Source organism: Patiria miniata, unplaced genomic scaffold, assembly GCF_015706575.1.
Source record: "Patiria miniata isolate m_02_andy unplaced genomic scaffold, ASM1570657v1 HiC_scaffold_20, whole genome shotgun sequence".
NCBI lineage: Eukaryota > Metazoa > Echinodermata > Asteroidea > Valvatida > Asterinidae > Patiria > Patiria miniata.
Genome location: NW_024037059.1, coordinates 38,906,985 through 38,927,795, shown reverse-complemented (window position 1 = coordinate 38,927,795; position 20,811 = coordinate 38,906,985). Strand labels below are relative to the sequence as shown.

Below are 20,811 nucleotides of genomic sequence, written 5' to 3'. Positions count from 1 at the left end.
TGGTTGTATTGCGCATGCCTAAGTTAAGATAATTAGAACAGTGTCACGTGTGACGCGAGGATTTATAGAATCAATAAGGTAAAATAGACCAGCAGATTTTATTGGAGTCCGAATTTCATAACACCGCGGTTCCAATGGTTGCAATGATACTCAATGTGTAGTGGGCGTGGTTTAAGTTAAATAACGTCACAATTACGAACCATAATTATTATACAATCTGGAAAAAAATTATGACTTCAAATAACAAACCTATTAAACGTACTGAGTGCGGGTGTTTTTCTTTTCTTTTTTTCAATTTAAATACTTTTTTATGTAATTCAGCGAATTTAAAGGTATATGGAAATCGTTTAGTCCTTTTAATGTAAAAAAATAAAACTTAAATGGAAGGACAAAGTCCTTCATTTGTTTGTTTATACACTCAACTGAACTTCTAGTTTCGGGGGTTTTTTTTTGCTTGTTCCTTTTTGCGCTCTGTTTTAGTAACGCTATTTTACCGACAGAGTGTTGATTTGTTTTTGTTGCTGGTTTTTCTTTTATCTTTTCTTAGTTTTAACTTTTTATTTGTGTTAAGTGCATATAATTTTTTGCCTTCGATTTTTGTAAATTTCATATTATTAGTTTATTTTAATGCAGGGCCCTAATGAAAAACAGCTTTTTGCTGTTTGGGTTTACCCTGGATAAATAAAGGTATAAATAAATAAATAAATAAATAAATAAATAAATAAGTGCATTTAACGAAGAATTTCGTTTGAGACGCATAAGGAACTGTCATTTCTAAGTTAAAGTTCGCTTGAATTGTTTTCAAATTGTTCGGTTATTCTTGTATAGTGCTTTTTTATTTTAGCGATATATCTTGGCAATGTTGTAGGCCTTCCACTATATGACCTACTAGAATCGGAAGGGGGAAGGATGTGTAGACATGCCAATGGGAGTTGCCTAGCGATAACTAATGTCAAGCATGGTATTTTATCGATTCTTTCGATTCCTGTTATAACGGGGCTTGTCTGTGTTCTGCCCGTATCCTGTACGCCCAACGTATAGTTTATACCTGCAATCTTCCTAGCTTTTCCAAGTAGTGGTTCGTGATTAGATTAACGAATAATGGCACTTTTGCCAAGTCTAGCTCCCTGAGCTCACCGCAAGCACGCGAATGTTTGGCAGGCTGCTGTCTGTATTAATTTCAACTTCGAACCTTCGTAAAATAGCCGTTAACACGGACTCAAATGACTCTAAATACGGTTGCGTTTCTCAGAACTTCACAGACTTGCATACGTTCTGGACAGCACTGGAAGATGCGTCCGTCAACTGTCTGTGACTTTCCAATTTGTCTGCGACTATTATGATTGTGAAGGTTATTTTCACAATAATATTACGGTACATTGTTTCCTGTTTCCAAATATTTTTTATGACCAAAGGAGCAGGGAAGATGTGTTCAACCACATAAAAGAAAAATCTGAGAAAATATTAAAATTGTATGGCCCTGATGCATATTTCGAAGTGAGCAATACAATAACAAAATGCTTTTTTTAATAGAAAATATTATATTTGATGTTGCGGTGCTGGAAACGAAGTGAATGTTTCACTTGGCCTGCACTATAATATTTAACAACTAATATGCTTGATTGTCATTGCAGAATGAGGGCGCCCTTCACAATCCAGTGATTATCGTACAGAAATGAGCAATTTCCTTTTTAAAAGCACCCAATCCCATTATAAAAAAGATTAAGTATTATGTTATTTCTATTTTCAGTCCATTCCTAATGTCTCCCTTTGTTCTTTTAGCTAAATGTTTATTTTACTGAATAGTGCGGTTTAATAAAAGCATTATTAAATTGAGATGATGTTAATTTTATGGTAATTTGACCCTCTCACATAAATATATACACCTTCTTTTAAGTAAAACCTTCCTGAAACACACTCATTTTTGTACTTTATTTTAATCTGGTCTTAAATGAATTATCCAAAAAAATGTTTCCCACATATTAAAGGGTGTTACTCGCACATTTGTAATCGCTATACACAGTCAAACGTCATCATAACGAACACGACGGGGTCCATACAATGTGTTCATTATAATGGTCATCGTGATCGTTCATTATAATACAATTTACTATTTCGGGAGCCAAAGGGAATTTGTATTTGTATAGCCGATGCTCGTTATAGCCAACTGCTCGTTATAGCAGTGTTCGTTATAGCGTGGTTGCACCCTTCCTTTAAATTATACGCGTATTAAAGCCGATCATTGTCTAATCCCCTCCCACAGTCCCATCACTGGTCACTCCCTTCCCCATCAGTATTGCGAACTGGCGGTCGCTTGGATCTGCTATATTCATTATTCTTACTGATGCCTGGCATCGGTTTAATCATGGCCCATCGTCGCTCCCCCCCCCCCCCCCCTCAACACATGCAAGCACGCCCACAACATAACCTTACATACCTACTGTACTGTGGACATGGTTTTTCGGAAAGGTTTCTGCAAGTTTAAGAACTTACGTCATCAAGTTTTAAGATTCCAGTTCCCCCATTCCCGCCATTTTCACCCCCAGAATGGACCAAAGGACCTTTATTTCTTTCGTTTGGTTTTAACCCATTTTTTTATCATGATTTTCTTGAGTGTTCCTCTTCATTTTGTGACAGATAAAAAGCTAACCCCCCAAAATGCTTCTTAACCTGTTTTCCAGAGAGGGGAAACCTAGTGTGGACGTGTGCAAGTCCACAAAACTTCACGCTTCCTGCATCCTGTGGACCTCTTTTGTTCACAGGTCCACAGAGAGTATGTAAGATAAGAGCACAAAATCGTCTTTTGTGCATGCACTTGACGAACTCGAGTCGACTGTGACAAATCTATCTCTTCCCATCCCAACCATGACCTTTGTAGGTCTATCACCTTGTATCCTTCCGTTGAGCTATTCCGTGAGTTCCGGTCTGGAACCATTCTATTCAGTAATTTAGAACTGGAAAAAAAGAACGTTGATACTAAATGTTGTACATAATAGCGCTATTGATAATGCATACTACACTGTTAATCAATACTATCGGGTTTGTTTCTCATGGCTAAATATTGCACATAATGTTATGGGGAAAACAAAACAACATTGGATATAGATATGAAAACGTTTAATCCACTAATCTTCATATTTCAGCAAGATCTTGGAGTTCGGATTTATTCCTCAGTAACCAAACCTACGCGAAATTGACTGTCAAGCATTGCAAATATAGTTTCAACATTAAAAAATACATTATAATATGTCCTTTGGCTTATCAAATAGCAAATATTGGCAATTCTTTTTTACAGAGTTTCTATGTACATTTACACACTTGCTTTTTTGGTACTGCAGGTATGCAAAACCGCAAGATAATAATAAACCCAAATAATTGAAATATTTAAATGTTTCATGCACATTATGCGCCAACTGTGTAACAGTTCGCACATCAAACAGCCGTAAACTGATAAAGGACTATATCAGCTTCCCTTAATTCAAACACTGAAACAAACGAAACGAAAGCGACCATGTACTATAAATTCCACAAAACACTACCCTCACTCCGATGGGTTTCCCCTTTTATATGTTACAGAAAAGTGGAAAATATGAACTATCCCACTTCTGAGCGACAAGATATAATATTGCATTATAGCATAATAAATGCTGCTTTGTAGATTTCCATTTTTTTTTAAAGATTAATGTGAACATTGCCTAGTCTTCAAAACATTCTCCTGAAGTCCAAATGTACATGACATTTATACGTCCGTTTGTACAATTCCGTCAGACAGCTGTCTGTTATCTTTTAAATACCTTGTGTATTTATGTATTATCCTTTTCTTTATACATAATGATAGATGAATTACCAGATCAACATGTAGACCTATAGCCACAAGCTGCAACATTACATAATGCAAGCCTTTAAAAAAAAATGAGATCACAATAATAAAAAGGGCACAGACTTGTTGCCACCTGGACTGGATGCAGCAGAAACCACGAAACGCCACTAGTCTATGGTACAATGTATCAATGTTGTGCTCTCGTTGGGCACTTATTACTCTTGTGTTATGTTGTCATTAATCATGTTGAATTCATTCTAATAACACATACTTGAAAACAATGTTAAACTGTAGCTATTATCATTATACCCTAGACTTTCTTATGCTCTGGATAAAATCGTTCTTGGTTAACATTTCCATGGTTATATAATTCGTTTTAAATCATTTGCCTCTGACCAAATATCAAACATCTGATCGATTACCAACAGTCGATTCAGTTTGTCACACGAAAATGTCTATGAAAGCAGCGTGCTTACCGAGTAAACATAGTTATTACAACAAAAACCTTTTATACAAAGATTCCAAGTACTTCCTGGTTTTGTTAATAAGGCAAGGGCCACCGGGATGTTTCCCTATATATGTATATATAGCAACAATATCAGCAAAACAGCTATCCCTGCCTTATGAGTACTGTCATTCACAGTGCTCCTTTTGACCTTACTGTCATGTCTGACAGTTCAGGAGTTCAGTATCACTTTCGGTCGTTCGGTGTTTTAGCGTTCATTGTCACCAACACAGTTTGGCTATGATGATGCTGGGCCTCATTGTGCAATTCTGTGCAAACAGTTTGTTCACCCTGTGCGGTACATGTTTTCAAATCCTCCATTTAGCCGGAAAATCACTATACTATCCCTCAATTATCTTCAAATCGCCAAAGAATGCAGGACAAAACATGTATACTAACACAAGTCCCCCTCCCCTCCCCTTTTAATGTGTCTTCGGAGTTCAAAACCATGCAAACCCAACCTATTGATCATTCTGTGTACAAAGAAGGAAACTTCTGTGCACAAGGAATGGTGCTCTATATAGGTTCTGCAGTTGAGTTTGGATCCAGAGTGAAGTACACAGGCTCGGCTGGTTTAGAAGATAGTGGCGGCTTCACCTGGGATGGTTTCCCGGGCTTTATTCGTGATGGCTTGGGCGAAGTTTCCGGGCTGATCTTCCGGAGTTTGAGAGAATTAGCCCGCAGTAATGGTCGCGGGGCTGACTTGGGATTAGGTCCAGCACAAAAAGAGCCGTGTCGAGACAACTTCCCCGAAAAGAGAAGGTCGTAGTCCGAGCTTCTCGGCAGTCCGCGGAGAGACTGTGGCTTGGGACTGACTCTCGGTTTTCCTCCATTACGAATATCTGAGGAGCCCATCGTTTTCGGGTTCAACAGATCGTAGACTCGATCCGTGCCACGTTTCGCTGGCTCGGGTGACGAGGAGGGCCTCGACATATCGATTGCTTTGAGTCGGTCTGGTACCATGGGACCGAGTTTGTCGTATTGGGTCAATGCTTTAGTCGAGGCACCTCTAAGGTTGGGTTTTGCGGATTTAGACCTTGAGATTGCGCCTTGGGATGTGATGGCACCTCTCTCTATGACGTCGTACTCGTTCGGAGTGTTTGGAAGCTCTCTGCGTGCCGAGCCTGGTTGGTACTGCTTCAACGGAGCCCCGGTGTTGGTCGTTCCGATGACCGTCAAGTTCTTCGATGCCGCTTGGTTCGCAGAAACATCTGACCCAGGCGTGTCATACACTGGTCCGCCTGCGGTCGCGGAATCACCCATTGGTATCTCTAGTACTTCGTAAGCGCCGTTCAAATCATCACAGATATTCCTCACCGGTCTTTTCTGGGATGTTGACTTGAACGTTTTGCTTTTGGTCCGAATTTTATGGAATGATTTCAGGATGCTAGATTTGCTTTTCGAAGGGCTTCCGCCGTCGGATTTCCCTCCACGATCTTCTCTTACATCCAGTTGACTGTCTGGATTCACGGTGGCGTAGCCCTGAAGGTCGGTCGGGTCGAGAACGCGGACTCCCTCCGGCTCTTCGTAGATGACGGGTTGGTTTTCATCTACGCTGCTCTTACTTGGGGAACTAGGCGGCGTTTGGGCGCCATGCTTGTCTTTTCTTTTTTCAGTCCTTTTGCTCTTTCTCGAGAAGAGCGTGTTGAAGGTGAACTTTCTCTTGATTGGGCTGGTAGGCTGCCCAGCTGTAGACTTGATGGGCGGTAATGTGCGGTACCTTTTGTCATTTCTGGATAGTGTATCGATGTCCGAACCGGGCTCCAGTATGAAGTACACGGGGTCTGGTTTCGAGACGCCGGTTTGCGATTTTACAGATTTTGGAACTGGCTGACTCTCGCTTGCACTGCGACCTCGGACTGGGCCTGGAATTTGCCAGTTAGGTTCAAGATCCCCGGTACTCTCAAAGGCAGGCACGTCGTCGAAACTATAGGATCTTCTTTTCAGTTTCTTCACCTCGGGGCTGTCCTTGTTCTGCCGAGTTACGGTGGCACGTTTAGTCAGGTCCCTAGGCTCCAGATGGTCGTACTTTTCCTCGCTTGGTTGTGTATGGAGAATCGCAGGCACACTTCTGTTACTGCCACTTTGTGACCTGTCAAGATTGTTCGACTTTGGGACGGAGGCAACATTGCTCGAGCTGCCACCGATCTGTGCATAACCGGGTGAATTCACATCATTGGGTATTTTATCGGTGACACAGCTTGGCTTTGACGCATCCGATCGCTCAGCGACAAATACTGTGGGAGCTTTTATGGAGCCAAGCCCTGCCAGCTCGGCGATAACAGCGGCTTTCGCTGGTTGCGGATCTGAACCCCTCTTGGAGGCCTCATGGTGACTCTCGTCGCTTGGCCGTTGGGTGGGCTGGTCTGGTCCGCTCGTGCTTCGGATAATCGCAGGAGGAGGAAGCACCTTGATCCTAATCGAAGACGACCGGCGTCTGTCGCTGAGGTCTTGGTCCAGCAGAAGGGACTTGGTGGAGGATTTGGCCTCATGCAGGATCTGAACGGAGTCGGATCGGGACCGTTGATCACTGTCAGTACAGCTAACGACAGAGTTTTCACGGGAGCTTCCCGTGACCTTGTCTTTATTGGCATTTCTCATGGGACTCCAGCCGATCTCCTTGTCTTCTGCACTAGTGGTACGTCTGCGTCTCTTCCTAAATGCAGACAAATGAAAGTATTTGAATACATAAGAACAAATTTCAACCATATTTCTGTAGAAGGATGTCAGAGTTGATTGCATTGGGTGCGTGCGTGCTCTCAGCTAGCACGTTACGACATGTCTTCTTCTTGTGGCGGCCGGATTAGTCTGCTGGACAACGTAAACGTCTTTCACAACTTGACCTTCGGTTAAATACAGGTGTACGTATTTCAATCATTCATATCAATTTTTTTTAGTGGACGTAAATAGGGAGATCCGGGGGAAATACAGCCTCCGTGTTCCCCCTCCCATAAAAGGAAATTCGCGTTAAAACCTTCAAAATTGATTATCATCAAAACTATCCAGGGACGCATTGCCCACTTTTGACTCTGTTGGGCTCTGGATCTGCATGGATATTAATTATGAATTACCCATTGATTGTAAGTTAAAAGGGCAGATCAAGTATTTCTCTTCAGACTGATATATACCAGAGTAATTAGCTTGAAGCAGCCTGCCACATGGTACTACAAGAAATCCAAACCTCCCCAATCAGTGTTGTGATTTCATCTGTGCTCACCCCACAAAATAAGGGCAAGAAGTTTGTTAAGGTCATTTTGAGATATCGGGCGTCAAACATGGTGGACTTTTTTCAGGTACAGAAAGAAACCGATCCAGAAAAAAGCTCAGCAAATTCACGGGCTGTTTTTTCTGAGTGCGACGAGGTGTTTATTTACTTCCGTGTAGCGCTTTCAACCTCCTACACAACCACGCTAACAATCCATTGCCCATGTAAACGACTACGTTAAAAAAAGAACTGCCTTGAAGTTGCACAACAGGAAAACAGGAATAACGCATAATCTCTCACTTTCTGTTTTGTCCAAGTATTGTAGTACTATTATTACTACAAGAGCAGAATCTGTTTGTATTATCCCGAGTTTCACACTTGATGTGTTGCTGTCTGCTTACAAAGGTTAGCCTTTTTTTCCCAGGCACCACATAAATATTGGTAATGTCTCTTTTCCATCGATTTAATATTCCGACAGGGTGAATTTTCATTTCAGTTCGATGGTGAAAAGCGCGAGTTGTGGCCGTTAAAATAATGAGTAACATCATGGCGACGAAATAAATTGAAAGAGAGGTCAATGCCCGCCCCTTGATAAAATCTCGGAAGCTGCGGGCCAACGAATTCGTTATTATGCACGAGTCGCGTGTGTGTGCCATATAATTTCTGGAAGGAGTAGCGTTTTGAGCAAAAATAAAATCAGGTTTTTGACCCCAGTGACCCCATGATGACCTTTGACCCCAGTTTGGTCATGTGGCATATTGGGGCTGGGCCACTGATAATTTTGACAAAGTTGGTTTAAATCGGTCAAAATATGTAGACAATTTCAACGTTTGTTACTAACTAACTAACTAACGGAGAAACATGATGGTTTGTTGAGCTGCTATCCCTCAGCTAAAAAACGAACAGCATAACACGAAAATGAAATGTACATGTTTTCTTGTCTTGTCTGTTTGGTGGACATTCATTTTACACTAAAGGAACTAGATTCTGCCCCTTCAGATATCGGTGATCCATGAAAATCATGCACATTGAGCAAAGTTTTAGACCAGTCTCCTGTAATCTGGAAAACCTAGTAAGTCAAGTTTTGGTGAAAATTGAGTTAGACCCATATTTGGACTTACTAGGTGTTTCCCCTACAGTTAAAACTCTAAAAATGTGTGAAACTCTTCCCTGTTGGCAGTTTTTCATCTGGAAAAACCTAGTATGTCATGCAAGTATACTGATGAAATGCATACTGATCTGGAAAAACCTAGCAATTCAACTTGCTAGGTTTTCCCAGATCAGTCCACATGACATATATGGCATACTAGGTTCTTCCAGATGAAAAACTGCCAACAGGGATTTGGGCCCACGAAGTGAATATGTTCTTAGGAACAAATTTTGTGCACCTTTCTACCCCGCTTAAATGTATGAAAAAAAATAGTTGGCATCCCTTTTTTGGTTAATTTTATTGAAAAGTGCACTTTCTTTAGACATTTAACATTTTCCATGCTTTTCCGGAAAGCTAAGGGCGTTGTTTCTGTGATGTCATTTCAGGGCGACACTGTTTAGTTTAGGGGTGTTCTGTTCACATTGAACCCAAAAAAAGGTGCTTATTGAAAACAGTTGTGAGAAAAGTTTGCTCATTGGCTTACTGCCATGTACTGACACAACAACGAAACACCAATAAAGAACAATTACGACAGTGATATAATCCAAAGTTCTGGCAACTTTTGATACGGAAACAGCTGTTACATTGAGGTTTCTGTTTGGAATGAAATCACACTTTTGCTCAAGAATATGCAAATTTTCATTAGCATAAAAACCAACTAGGCAGCAAAATACCCTTGAAAATGGCAAAACGAAAATTTAAAATAGCATTAAATGGGACACAAAGTTGCATTTCCAAGGACTGCATTTTAAAAAATACATTGCATGTCATTACCCTTACTGCTTCAGTCCTCTATCCAAGACTTTTTTTGTTTTGCCTTTGCAATAAGTGAAAGAAAAATGCGGCACCTATACGATAAAACAAATGTGGCATTTCACGAGAACGGTAGTACAGAATTTGGTGTCAAAATGTACGCAGGACATAAAGAAAAATAAAAAAAATGAGAAAAATGTTGGCCTCCATGGTTGCAGATTCAGCACCCAGGTCTTGGGAGGAAAGGGGAGCTAAATTCCATGTCCTATTCGATAACTTCGATACATGCAAGGCTATCCCTGCCCTGCGATAAGACATGTGCAAGTTTGGGCATCGTTTCAAATCCATGTGTTTTCTTGACCACTTTCCAGCTAGCATCGGAAATTTGCGGTCTTGGTAGCCCGCGTGTGCCAAAAGGAAACCAGTGTGCAAAGATCGGTTAAGAATTAACGAAAATTAAAGGTTAAACCACATGATCTTTAAGCAAATTAAGCCAACAGAGTGCACGCAACCTTTTTTTTTCAGTGAATATCGTTTTGCCACTCGGATAACCGCCAATGTAAATGATTGAATGCCATGACATTTAATAATGTGTCTTCCAAGTTTTGGATATCACATAGGCCCTATACATGTACCTCATAAGGTTTCGATTATTTTGACGCAGTGAGTTTGATGCAGTGATGTTGAGAAGAAAAACAAGTGACAATTTCCTTTCCTCCTGTAATATTTTATGAATACACAATAAAACATTCTGATTTCAATTGTGCAATTTTTGAACACGGAAGGTCTATTTAGGTTATTACGCAAACGGTTCCGAATGTGGGAGTTCACCTCAATTCTATCGTAAAATGATAACTTGGGAATTGCTTCATCACTCGAGGACAATGATGCGCGGTGTATCTTTCAGAAAAGTTCGCAAGGGGAAAAATATACATTGAAATGAGCATTATACCTCGAAGAATGAGAACCGCTAGAGGAAATAGCGCCCTCTTTATCCTCAGAACCATACTGCTCATCCCATTATAGCAAACTTTTCATTCTCAAACTTGTTACTGCTTCTATTACCGATTATAAAAACAACGTGATTATTTAACAATACCTTACAACACGAATTGTGTGTCTTAAGTTTCAAATAGTTTTGAGGCATAACACAACAAGTGTAACAGGTGTGTCATTAATTAACATGCACCTGTAAAGTGAACTCACCATCTTCGGTAGAAGAGACAGCCATGAATGGTGAAGCAGACAATGATGATGGCCGCAGCTAAAACGTAGAGTATGGTAGACATATTCTCGACGAGGAAGGCCTCTGTAATGAAATGGACAGGGAAGCATCGAGCATAAGCTTTAAATTGAATTCACTGAAAACGAAACCCCTAGTGTTTTGTTTTCGGGTATGGAGCGCCTCTACTGTCAAAACTGCGACAGGCTGTAATAAAAAAAGACCAGTGAATATTTTACAGACTTGGCTTTCTATTTTGTGAAAAAGCTATGACAAGGCGACATCAAGCGTCTTTGAAACCTATCCCCGATTTAATCATTTTCTATTCTAAAAATTGTAACTTTCTTTTCTAAAAAAAGGGTTTTTTAATGCTGGTTTTAAATTATTGTTTGTATCACCATACTTAACAATAACTCGAGTCTCACAAATAGAAGGAAGTTGATCTTTGGACTTCTAGGCGGAAACCAAACTTGTCCCACAATAGACATGATTATTGACATGTGATGCTGAAGTACAAATCGTCATTAACACATACAGAACGGTGTGTAAACGTGTGATAACGTAATGTTTCCCATAAGGAAAAATGTCAACAAATCAAGGTATTAGAGTTCGTTTGTATTCAATGACAAGTCACGTGCAATGCATCGACCAATCGGAGTGTACGACTGTAGTAGGGAATAAACAGAAATACACATTTTGTCACACAATTGTCTTCTGACAATAATGTCAGCGTGCCGTGCTGTGACATAACCAACCTGCGCACGCGTGCGTCAAAGACTTTCCATTTTATGCAATCAAACCGAAAGTTGAAGCGTAGTTCGCAAATGAAGTGAAGATGATGAAGTGAAGATGGTGAAGTGAAGATGGTGAAGTGAGGTATATACGACACGGGGTAAACCAAAGTTTTCGAAATCTGTCCAACAGAATTTTATACACTTCCTTACGGCAAGCCAGGGCGCTCTCTTGTGTTCGCACAAAAATCGCTTTGACATTTTAAAACTGTTTTGATAGTTATTCTTCATGGTTGTTCTACCATGCTCTAGTCATCGGCAGCTCTCAAATCGATTTATCAGCTAACGCAATCATTTTAACAAGGCAAATTTAACCACCCCGCTCTCCCTCTGAAAAAAAAGATTTTACTTCTTACAAACAAAGATTAAAGGGAATATACAGCATTTGCTTTTGCTGTAATTTTCAGAAATGGATGGAATTGGGGGGTTGAAAATATATAGCAAATATAGTTACACTGACTTTTTTGAGTTTTTGGGTTCGAAAATGCAATAAAAACCAAGAAAAACAATCATTTTCCTGTAGTCTGGTTCCCTGACTCCATTTAAGAAGAAACAGAGCAGTTTACATATATTGGGGAATTGTAAGGTCAGGGAACCAGTCTAGCTGGCTTGTACCCGTTCATAGGTGTGTAATCGATTGCAAACAAGTGCGATGGTCAACTGGGGCCAGTATTTGAAAAAAAGCCAGTTTTTTCCAACGCTGATCGGCCGATCAGCGTTGGAAATTGGTACAAAAATTCCACTTTTCTTGAAAATGACAGTATACCAGGTGCCATGATTTTACAGGATGCTTTACACTGTCATTCACTAACAGTCCAGCAAGGTATTTCAAAATGATTTGGTAGTTTAATTTTTTGATGTTTGCAAATGTTGTATTTTCCCTTTAACCACTTTTACTTTGTTAATATTTTTAAACCGTGGTATAGTTTGATAGAACAAAAATGTTACACTCTAAGTCTTTCCTATTGTCTACGTGCTTAAAACGTGGTGGTCATTGATAAGTTTATAAATAATACCAAAGGTCGACCAGGGCGCCGTTTTGGCCTTCGCTGGATCACCAACGAGGATGTGGGCGGTTAAAGAACCAGATAACCATCGTCGCTGGCTCCCGGCGCACATCACATAGGGGCACACGCCCCTCCACGCCGAAATGCGGACGTGTTATCTCTTGTTAACATATCCGCTGTACTTTTTTTGTTGAGATGTTAATTAGCTAACCATATGTGAAAGGTCGACCGGGGGTTTAAACGTAAAGACTTCCTTCTACATGCTTTTTTTTTTAATTTTTTTTCTTATTTTTAGAACTGACTGTCATTCTAGACACTAGGAAAACATACTACGATTGTATAGCTTTCGACAAGATTTTCTTTGATTTATGATTACCGACATGTTTCGTTTTCAATTTCGCTCAGCTAACCCTAAATGCCTAGAAGTTAAATGTTATTCCAATGAGTGCTATAAGAGTTTAATAACAGTTAGAATTTTTTTCATATGACTGGTGCATGCAATCACTTTGGATTAGCTGGAAGCAAATCATTCGAAAATCAAACACACACACTCAAACGACAAACTCACTTGGATGCTGAGCCATTAAACTGGTACTAAACACCCAATTCAGTTATTGTTTTTTTTCCCAAAATATATCAAGAATAAATCGATCATTTTTAAAACTTTGATATTGCCAAAAAAATTTAACTTATACCGTCACAGGGTTACTGGATTACGACATTCTGGGTTACTTCGCCGTCGGGCGAGTTTCGCATGACGAAATTATGCATGTGTTTACTTTCGCATTATTAAGTATGGCAGAAACATAAACAGGTGTTTTAAAGGTTGAGTGCTAATGTTTCTGGAATATGTTCACAAAATCACGAAATTCAGTTTTACATCGGCCTCAAACACTATTATACAGGCAAGCTCGGTATTTATGCTCTAACACAGAACTTGTTAATATGTACCTACCAATTGAAGATTCACTCAGATTTGGTGAACTGTCGTTTGACGTTTGTGTGGAAATGTCCATGTTGGCAGTTCTTTAGTAAACAAATATCCAAGCATAGAGGTGCTTAATCCGAACACTGCCTAGTCATCTCTCACGAGTTCAACTCTCTTCTCTGGACATGATAATGTCATTGTAGAATATAGACAGTATAATGTGGTCATACGTGTTGTCCCTCCACCAAGCATTTATCAAATTGATTACATCTTTATCTTGTACAGGAACTGTCTGGTATAATGAGCGCTGGTATAATGCTGCCGCGGGCGCTAGAATCGCATATCGATTATGACATCACATTCTCATTTGCGTGGTTGGTCTATATTAATGTCGAGGTCACGTTTATAATGTTTCCTTCTATAGATGAATTGAAAATGTAGCATTGGAAGCGGGAATCTGAGTGCTCTCTATTGCAGTGAGGATTCAAATGAATCTTCCCCATAAATGTCAAACAGTGCCTTAGACCTCGGCTTGGATGCTAGTCTGAAATTCCTTTATTCAAAACTCAAGGTTCACTATCCCAGCCTCGCCAGAAATATAAATATGACTTGAACGTTCAAATTTGTCGATTAACTATTGCATGCTTTGTGTAATGAGGTCTTCTTTCATTTTCCATTTTTCCCCTTAACAAATCCAGCTCAATTTTGTGACAGCTCTTCCGAAACTGCGTATAAGAAAATAATATCGCCTTCTGACCATATACAGTGGCGAATCTCTGGGGGTAGCGGTGGTTACAGTTCCTAAATATATTCTCTAATTGCCTTAGAAGGCTGAAGAAAGCATCGTAGATTTAAAAAAAAAAATCCAGGGAGCTTGCCCCCGGACTCTCTAGCAGGACGTGCCTTCGGTACGCCTTAACTCCAGCCTGCCCCCCCCCCCCCTTCGTATCAACCTCATTTTCCTGAGAGCTAAATCCGTCCCTGGTAAGTGGTCTAAACCCACTGTTGGGCCGCAACAAAATCGAAAAATCGTGCAGAAAAGCACAGCAAATGCCATCTATACTCCCTCTTTGCAGCTACCCTCCCCCCGATCCAAATCTGGATCCGCCCCCGGTAAAGAAGTATAGCGACTGTGATGTTAGCACACGTAACACTGCGTATCATTTTGTCTTCGGCAATCGAAACTGAATGTGATAGCCTTCAATTTCACACTTTAGAGATGCAAATGTTGATTGAAAACGTGTAGTACATGCCTGCTACCCCCCCCCTCCCTTGACAGCTAATCCGCCCCTGGAGCCAATCAAAGCCGCCTGTGAGATTTAAGGCACCTGAAGCAGATTTGTAATCAAGTTCATCAGGTCAATCACAAGTCATCCAGTGTCGACTGACAAGCTAGTGATATGAGCTGTCATTGTTCGTCCCCTGGCTATCAGAGACCCGTCTTGAGATATAGCTTACGATTGACTGTAGAACACAACTAAGCCCTAGAGATATCTCACAATATTTAATTGATATGATTCACGATTGCTTTCATCACACGCCATGACCTTGTGTCACCGACAAGCCCAAGGGAAGTGGCGTTATACGTCATTTCATGTCGTGGCCCCTCAGCCCCTTCCGACCGGCATAATACTATCGGCCATATCAGCAAACGGAAGATAAGCCGCAATAATAGTCACGCTTTCTTCCTGCTTGGAGCAATGTTTTACACAGTTCCCCACGCTCTATTGCCTCATCAATTTAAGATAACACTACTTTGTCAATTTGGTAATAATATAAGGTCCATGCATCAACAATTGTAGGTATAACATAAGTGCATTCTTCTTCTTTTTTACAGGGTGTCCCCAGAAAAGTTGTGCAAGCAGGATCCTTTAATTTCTCAAAAACTACTGAACATGAGCATTTCATATTGATGGAGCGTGTTAATTATACTCTTGTGTATATTCAGTAAAAATGCCATGGAAATCCGTCCATGCAAACTAGAGATCTAACAAATTATAAAAGGCTATGGGTTTTTCACCCATTCCAATGGGATGGGATTTACACAGTTAACTTAATACATCAGAGTGAAAAGGCCCATGACAATCTGATGCACTGATATCACTAACTGGGTAAATCCTATTGGAATGGGTGAAAAACCCATGGCCTTTTACAATCTGTTAGATCTCTGGTTTGCATGAACGGATTTCCATGGCATTTTTACTGATTATACACAAGAGTATAATTAATATGCTCCATCAAGATGAAATACTCATGTTAAGTAGTTTTTGAGAAATTAAAGGATATCTGCTTGCAGAACTTTTTTTTTGGGGGGGGACACCATAATGTTTGGTATTTATTCCTACATCGCATTATAGTCTGTGCAGTCTTCCCTGGAATATTGTTCACATTCTATTCCTCTATAAACCTGAATTTTCTTTATCTCTCTCCTAACATTTTACATGCTTCGGAGCTACAGTGCCTGTGCTCTTTTGAGAAACACTTGCTTAAATTACCAGTAACAATTTAATTATAAGCATTTCCGGCTCTATTCAACCAAACCGAGAAATCTATCCTACCCAAACTGATCGCCCCTCCCTTACCCCACCCTTAACCACAAAGTACCCACAGTTTATCCGAGAACACCACCACGCCCGTCCCGCCACCACCCATTCCTCCCCGCACCATCCACATGCTCATCCTTTCTATCAACGAAGGAAAGCTTACCAATTACAATGTTTAAGTACCTTGTGAATAATTATGCACCGCAGCGACCCATGTAGAGTTTAGGCACTAGACTTGACCCACTTATCGCAAATACTTGTTAAAGAGTTCATGAAGTGAAGTTTTCTTAAGAGCACATTTTGTGCAACTTTCTACTCCTCTTTATTGTATGGAAACTATTTGACATCCCTTTTTGGTTGATTTGGTTAAAAGTAAAACCACAGCAGCACATTCATGGAGAGATATTGAAAAAAAAAAATAACTTAAATTTGTACACCGGTATTTGGAATGGTATTTGAACGAATTGTTTGAATATCTTTGGAAGTTTGTCCGTGCATTTTAGTTCACTGACTGAATTCTATGGTCGCTGTTACTTTTTAAATATTATCACATCAGGGAAAGGGTTTTTAGAGATAATAGATATGGGTAATCAGGTTGAAAGCATCACGCGTACTTTTAAGGATATAGGAATACCCCTTCATTAAACGGACAATGGACGAAGTAGCCCACCGGATATTAAGACTAACACCCACCATCAAGCTATTCTAGTCACACTGTGGTTTCAGGTCGTAAATTGTTCTAAATTGCCCGATGATGAATCAATTTTGGCACTCCATTTTTGTGTCACAGTTGATTATCATCCGCGTGAACAAAGATTAATGGTTTATGGATCTCTATAACCACAAGGATTTCCCGTCGTGGGAATAGGCAAAGGTCTGGATAATTGGTTTCTGTGAAACTTTAATAGTAAAACCAACGAACTCATCCGCCATTTCCTTAACAGTATGCTAGGAGATTGCATGATAAACAAAATAGAATTATGCCAGAGCACGTGATATTGAACCAATGTTTTCTTCTTGTTATTTCCCAACATATTTGATACGATAGCCTCCTTATGGTAGATGACTATCATTTAGATCGTAACAAATTTGTAAAAATTATTTTCTTTTAAATACGGTGACACTGTTTGAAAGGGATTCAAATGATAAAATTCAGTCATCACTTAGTTGCAGACTATTTCAAGACGAAATATAAATTTATCCATTTTTTTCTCAAGGTAGTGCTCATTTGCGCACTCAAGACGTTAACTTGATGATTAAGACATCAAACTAGCTGTGTCCACTACACGTCACCGTGACTCGTTGACGTCCGATCTTTCCATTTTTATCATTACAACTGACCTTGTACGCGTGCTGATGACGTCAAGGATCTCCCGTATAGCGAGGTCAACGGCTCGAGTGCTTCTCTCAAGTACTGTTTCCTTGAACAAATAAGACACGTTCCCATGCACGACAAAGTCAGTTGTAAGCGGGCTGTACAGGTTGGCCCAACAAAAAGTTTACACTTTTTTCAGATGCAGATTTCTCAAAATTGGGGAGACATATTAAAATTGCTTTAAGATATTCCTAAACTACCAGGTCTTGGTGGCATATGGTGAAAATAGCATTGAAAACACAGACTAAATTAAGAAATGACGGCCATTTACAGAGAAACGGTCAAAAACCATGAATGTTGAAACCATGTTGAAATGAACACACATTTCCATTACTTCATGTTTAGTCATCCATTACTTCATGTTTAGTCATCCAGTTCAACTGATAATTACCTGATTCCTTTTTATAGGCTTTTATCATTGCATATAATTACTACTAGGGGAGCCATGTTGGCGTAGCGGTACTTTCCTCGCCTTCGACCGCTGTGACCCGGGTTCGAATCCCGCCTGGGCCAATATGTGGATTGGGTTTTCAGTCCCTATCTGATTCCGTGGTTTTTCCCCAGAATAGTCTTCTTGGCTTTTCCTCCGACCTCTAAAACTGTTATTTCTTCTCATTGTCTTCTCGCCACAGCTTTCTTCATGCTGGCGAGCTACAGTGCCTTGGGCGCTTTTGAGGAATCCATGGTTTATTTACCAGAAAAGATAATGATAATAATAATTTGTACGCTAAAATGTTATTCTACCCCAAAACAAGTAAAATAAAATAGCTTGTTGCATTTCAGTCAACAAAAGAGTATATTTTTTAAGACCAATTGTAAAACATTTCCTTGTTGTTCTTTCTTCGTCTCACCCAAATCATGCCAAAATTTGGAGCGAGCCACCTGGATGAAATGAAATACCAGTGGGAATTCTTTTTCTCTGAATGCTACGATGAAATTTGAAAGAAGCCGGCGTCAGATGAAGATGACACAATGCTTTGGGAACAGGTGTATTTTGTCAGAAACTAAAGTCTTTACCGGTTTGAAGATGTTCATGCATGCATGCATATTCAGAAAATGAGACCGATACGATTTCGATCTTCTTTGACAGAGAGCAATTACTCTTATAGTCCCTTTAGGGGAAAAACCGGTTTCTGCCGGCTACCATTTTCTAAGGAAAACTGAAAATTCGTACATAACTTCGTGAGATAACAGACACTACAACAAAATGACAAAAAAGGTCAGTCATTATCCCCGGCAAAGTTACGGAATATTATAGCATAGGCAGTTGACAAAATGTCTGGGGAAGGTTCAAGGAAAGACTAGTCAAGTCTATAAAGTACTCTTGTCTTGAATATTCAGAGCCAGTGGAAATAACATTTAATTCGAAAGACTTCCTTGTTTTCAAGATGTTTGTCAAGCTGAAATATCATCCAAAGTAATCAGCTCACGCGATAACAACACTATCATAGTCAGCATCAGCCGACGACAAAATAATGTTCACTTAGTCACCGAAATAATTTCCTCATGTCGAAGTATTTGTTTTGAAAGGGATAAATTTCGACAAATGAGTAAAATGAAACCACTTTTTAGTTATCACCAGAAGGCATTGAGTTCACATGGATTGATTTCAGTTTTGATGAAAATGAACAGATATGAATCAGCAATTATGTTTGAACATGGAAATGAACATGATGTGCCAAGCAATCAAACCAAAAGTAATATTTGGGCTTTGTTTTATAATCCTTCGGATGCATGGGACGTAAAGCTGTAGATCCCGTGTATTATAATGCACGTAAAAGAACCCAGTAACACTTATCCCTAAGAGAAGGGGTTTGCCCCGGTGTTTCTGGCAGTGGCTACGTTATGCGCCGCAGCACCTTGTAAACCGTTGGGTGCTACATTAAATGGGTCTCATATTATTTCAAATAACTTCATTTACCCGTCTTTAAATTGGTGGTAGATACGTGCGCCTTATTAGACTCCGGTATTATTTATTAGAATTATTATTGAGCCCTTCAGTTTATTTACAAACCAAATACACACTCTAAATTGTTGCCTCAGCATTTGGCTTAAAAAAGCCAAAGTCTGAAATGAAGCCGAGCTTTCGCAAAAGAGACTGCAATAGCCCAAAGGCATACGTATACAAATTGCACATGACAATTTTCGCATGGCGATCAACTGAAGACACAAGGAAACAAATTTTGTTTAATATTGATAAATCAGATAACAAGAACCTTGGGAACAACCAGAAAAAAAATCTGGTAAAGGCATTAAATTATGGGCTGATAACAGCTAACTAAACGGCCTGGCAAAACTTAAGAAAATACGATGATCCAATTCTATTTTTACTTGAAGATAGGAATTGCGTATAGGAATTAGTCAACTGGACAGTTTCAGTTGAACAAGCAGGGAGTGGCATGGATCTGCGTCCTAGAAATCAGGTCGAAAGTTTCATCCCCCCAAAAAAGTTGACTTCGTTAAGGATATGATAGACTCCCTAGTGAAAATAGGAACATTGCTGTTTGTAAATAAATTTCTAACTCCCGCCCGACCAGAAAATGTCGAAGGTTTCGAAAATGATACAGATATGATGACAAGTATAAACACATTTTTAGTGAAGTTCATTTTCAATTTCGCAACATTGAGTGCCTTTGCTTAATGCATCTCTATACTGAATACAATGTTGACTTACCTTTAAAAGATTTTATAAATCAACACGGCAGGTTTTTTTTTTTTTTTAATTGAATTAGTTTGAATAATGAACATTGGAAAGATAAGGAAATTAACATAATAAATCTCAGCTGGATCAATCGCCCAAAATATATCATTTCCATAAAATAATGGTGTCAAACATCCTGTAGTGAATGGTCTCAGGATTTTATGTTGCGAAATAATGGCCTCTTTTCATAGGATCATTTTACATGAATTCATGTAGGAAGCGCCAAAATGTGTCCGACCAAATTCCATTTATTTTGGAGTCCAAATATAGTAGTGGTTTTGGGCATCCTGTGGAGAGCGGTCTAACGCGTGGTGTCGATTTATGGGGGGAAACGGTAATTTTTTTTTATTCTTGCGAAACGAGACTTCATTCAGGGATCATTTACATGATTGTCAGAAAAGCGGGATTTTATGCTGCGAAATCTAAATCGAATTAGATATATTGGATTTTCCAGGACCGGGGAAATACTGAGCAATCCATCCTGTAGCCAGACAAGGCTGTTGCCAAACAGCATGTTCAGTGTTGTTAAGACGAACGGAGAGCATAATTAGTAACCCTCCTATGAATGCATGCATTCTGTGCCATGTTACTACTTAGGTCAATATTGGCCAAGACCATTGGTTTGTACACAGTATGCAAGGAGGTGAGGAAGCTAACTTTGACCATCTGTGGCCTCTTAAATAGCAGGAGGGTTATGAACTGCGCTTACACAAGGAAAAAAATATATAGGCCCCGTGCAATAATCTAGTACACTGCACAACGTTGGTGTTAAAGCAATTAGCATGTCAATTGTCATATCTTATTTTGCTGG

The 20,811-nt window shown here is 39.7% G+C and overlaps 1 protein-coding gene across 1 annotated transcript; it reads right to left on the bottom strand.

The window, feature by feature from the left end:
* Window positions 1-4,086: 4,086 nt before the first annotated feature.
* LOC119729069 lies at window positions 4,087-13,685 on the bottom strand. The gene is made up of 3 exons (XM_038201574.1): window positions 13,409-13,685; window positions 10,640-10,742; window positions 4,087-6,981 (listed from the first exon to the last, which is right to left on the bottom strand). The coding sequence occupies exons 1-3, from the start codon at window positions 13,467-13,469 to the stop codon at window positions 4,842-4,844; spliced, it is 2,304 nt and encodes a 767-aa protein (XP_038057502.1). The 5' UTR covers window positions 13,470-13,685; the 3' UTR covers window positions 4,087-4,841.
* Between the last annotated feature and the right edge of the window lie 7,126 nt (window positions 13,686-20,811).

Bases quoted from the DNA above. Each gene is read 5' to 3' on its own strand.
- LOC119729069 (XM_038201574.1), bottom strand. From the start codon at position 13,469: ATGGACATTTCCACACAAACGTCAAACGACAGTTCACCAAATCTGAGT. The intron at 10,743-13,408 runs GTAGGTACATAT...ATTTCATTACAG, and splicing joins TCTGAGTGAATCTTCAATTG to AGGCCTTCCTCGTCGAGAAT. The intron at 6,982-10,639 runs GTGAGTTCACTT...GTCTGCATTTAG, and splicing joins TGTCTCTTCTACCGAAGATG to GAAGAGACGCAGACGTACCA.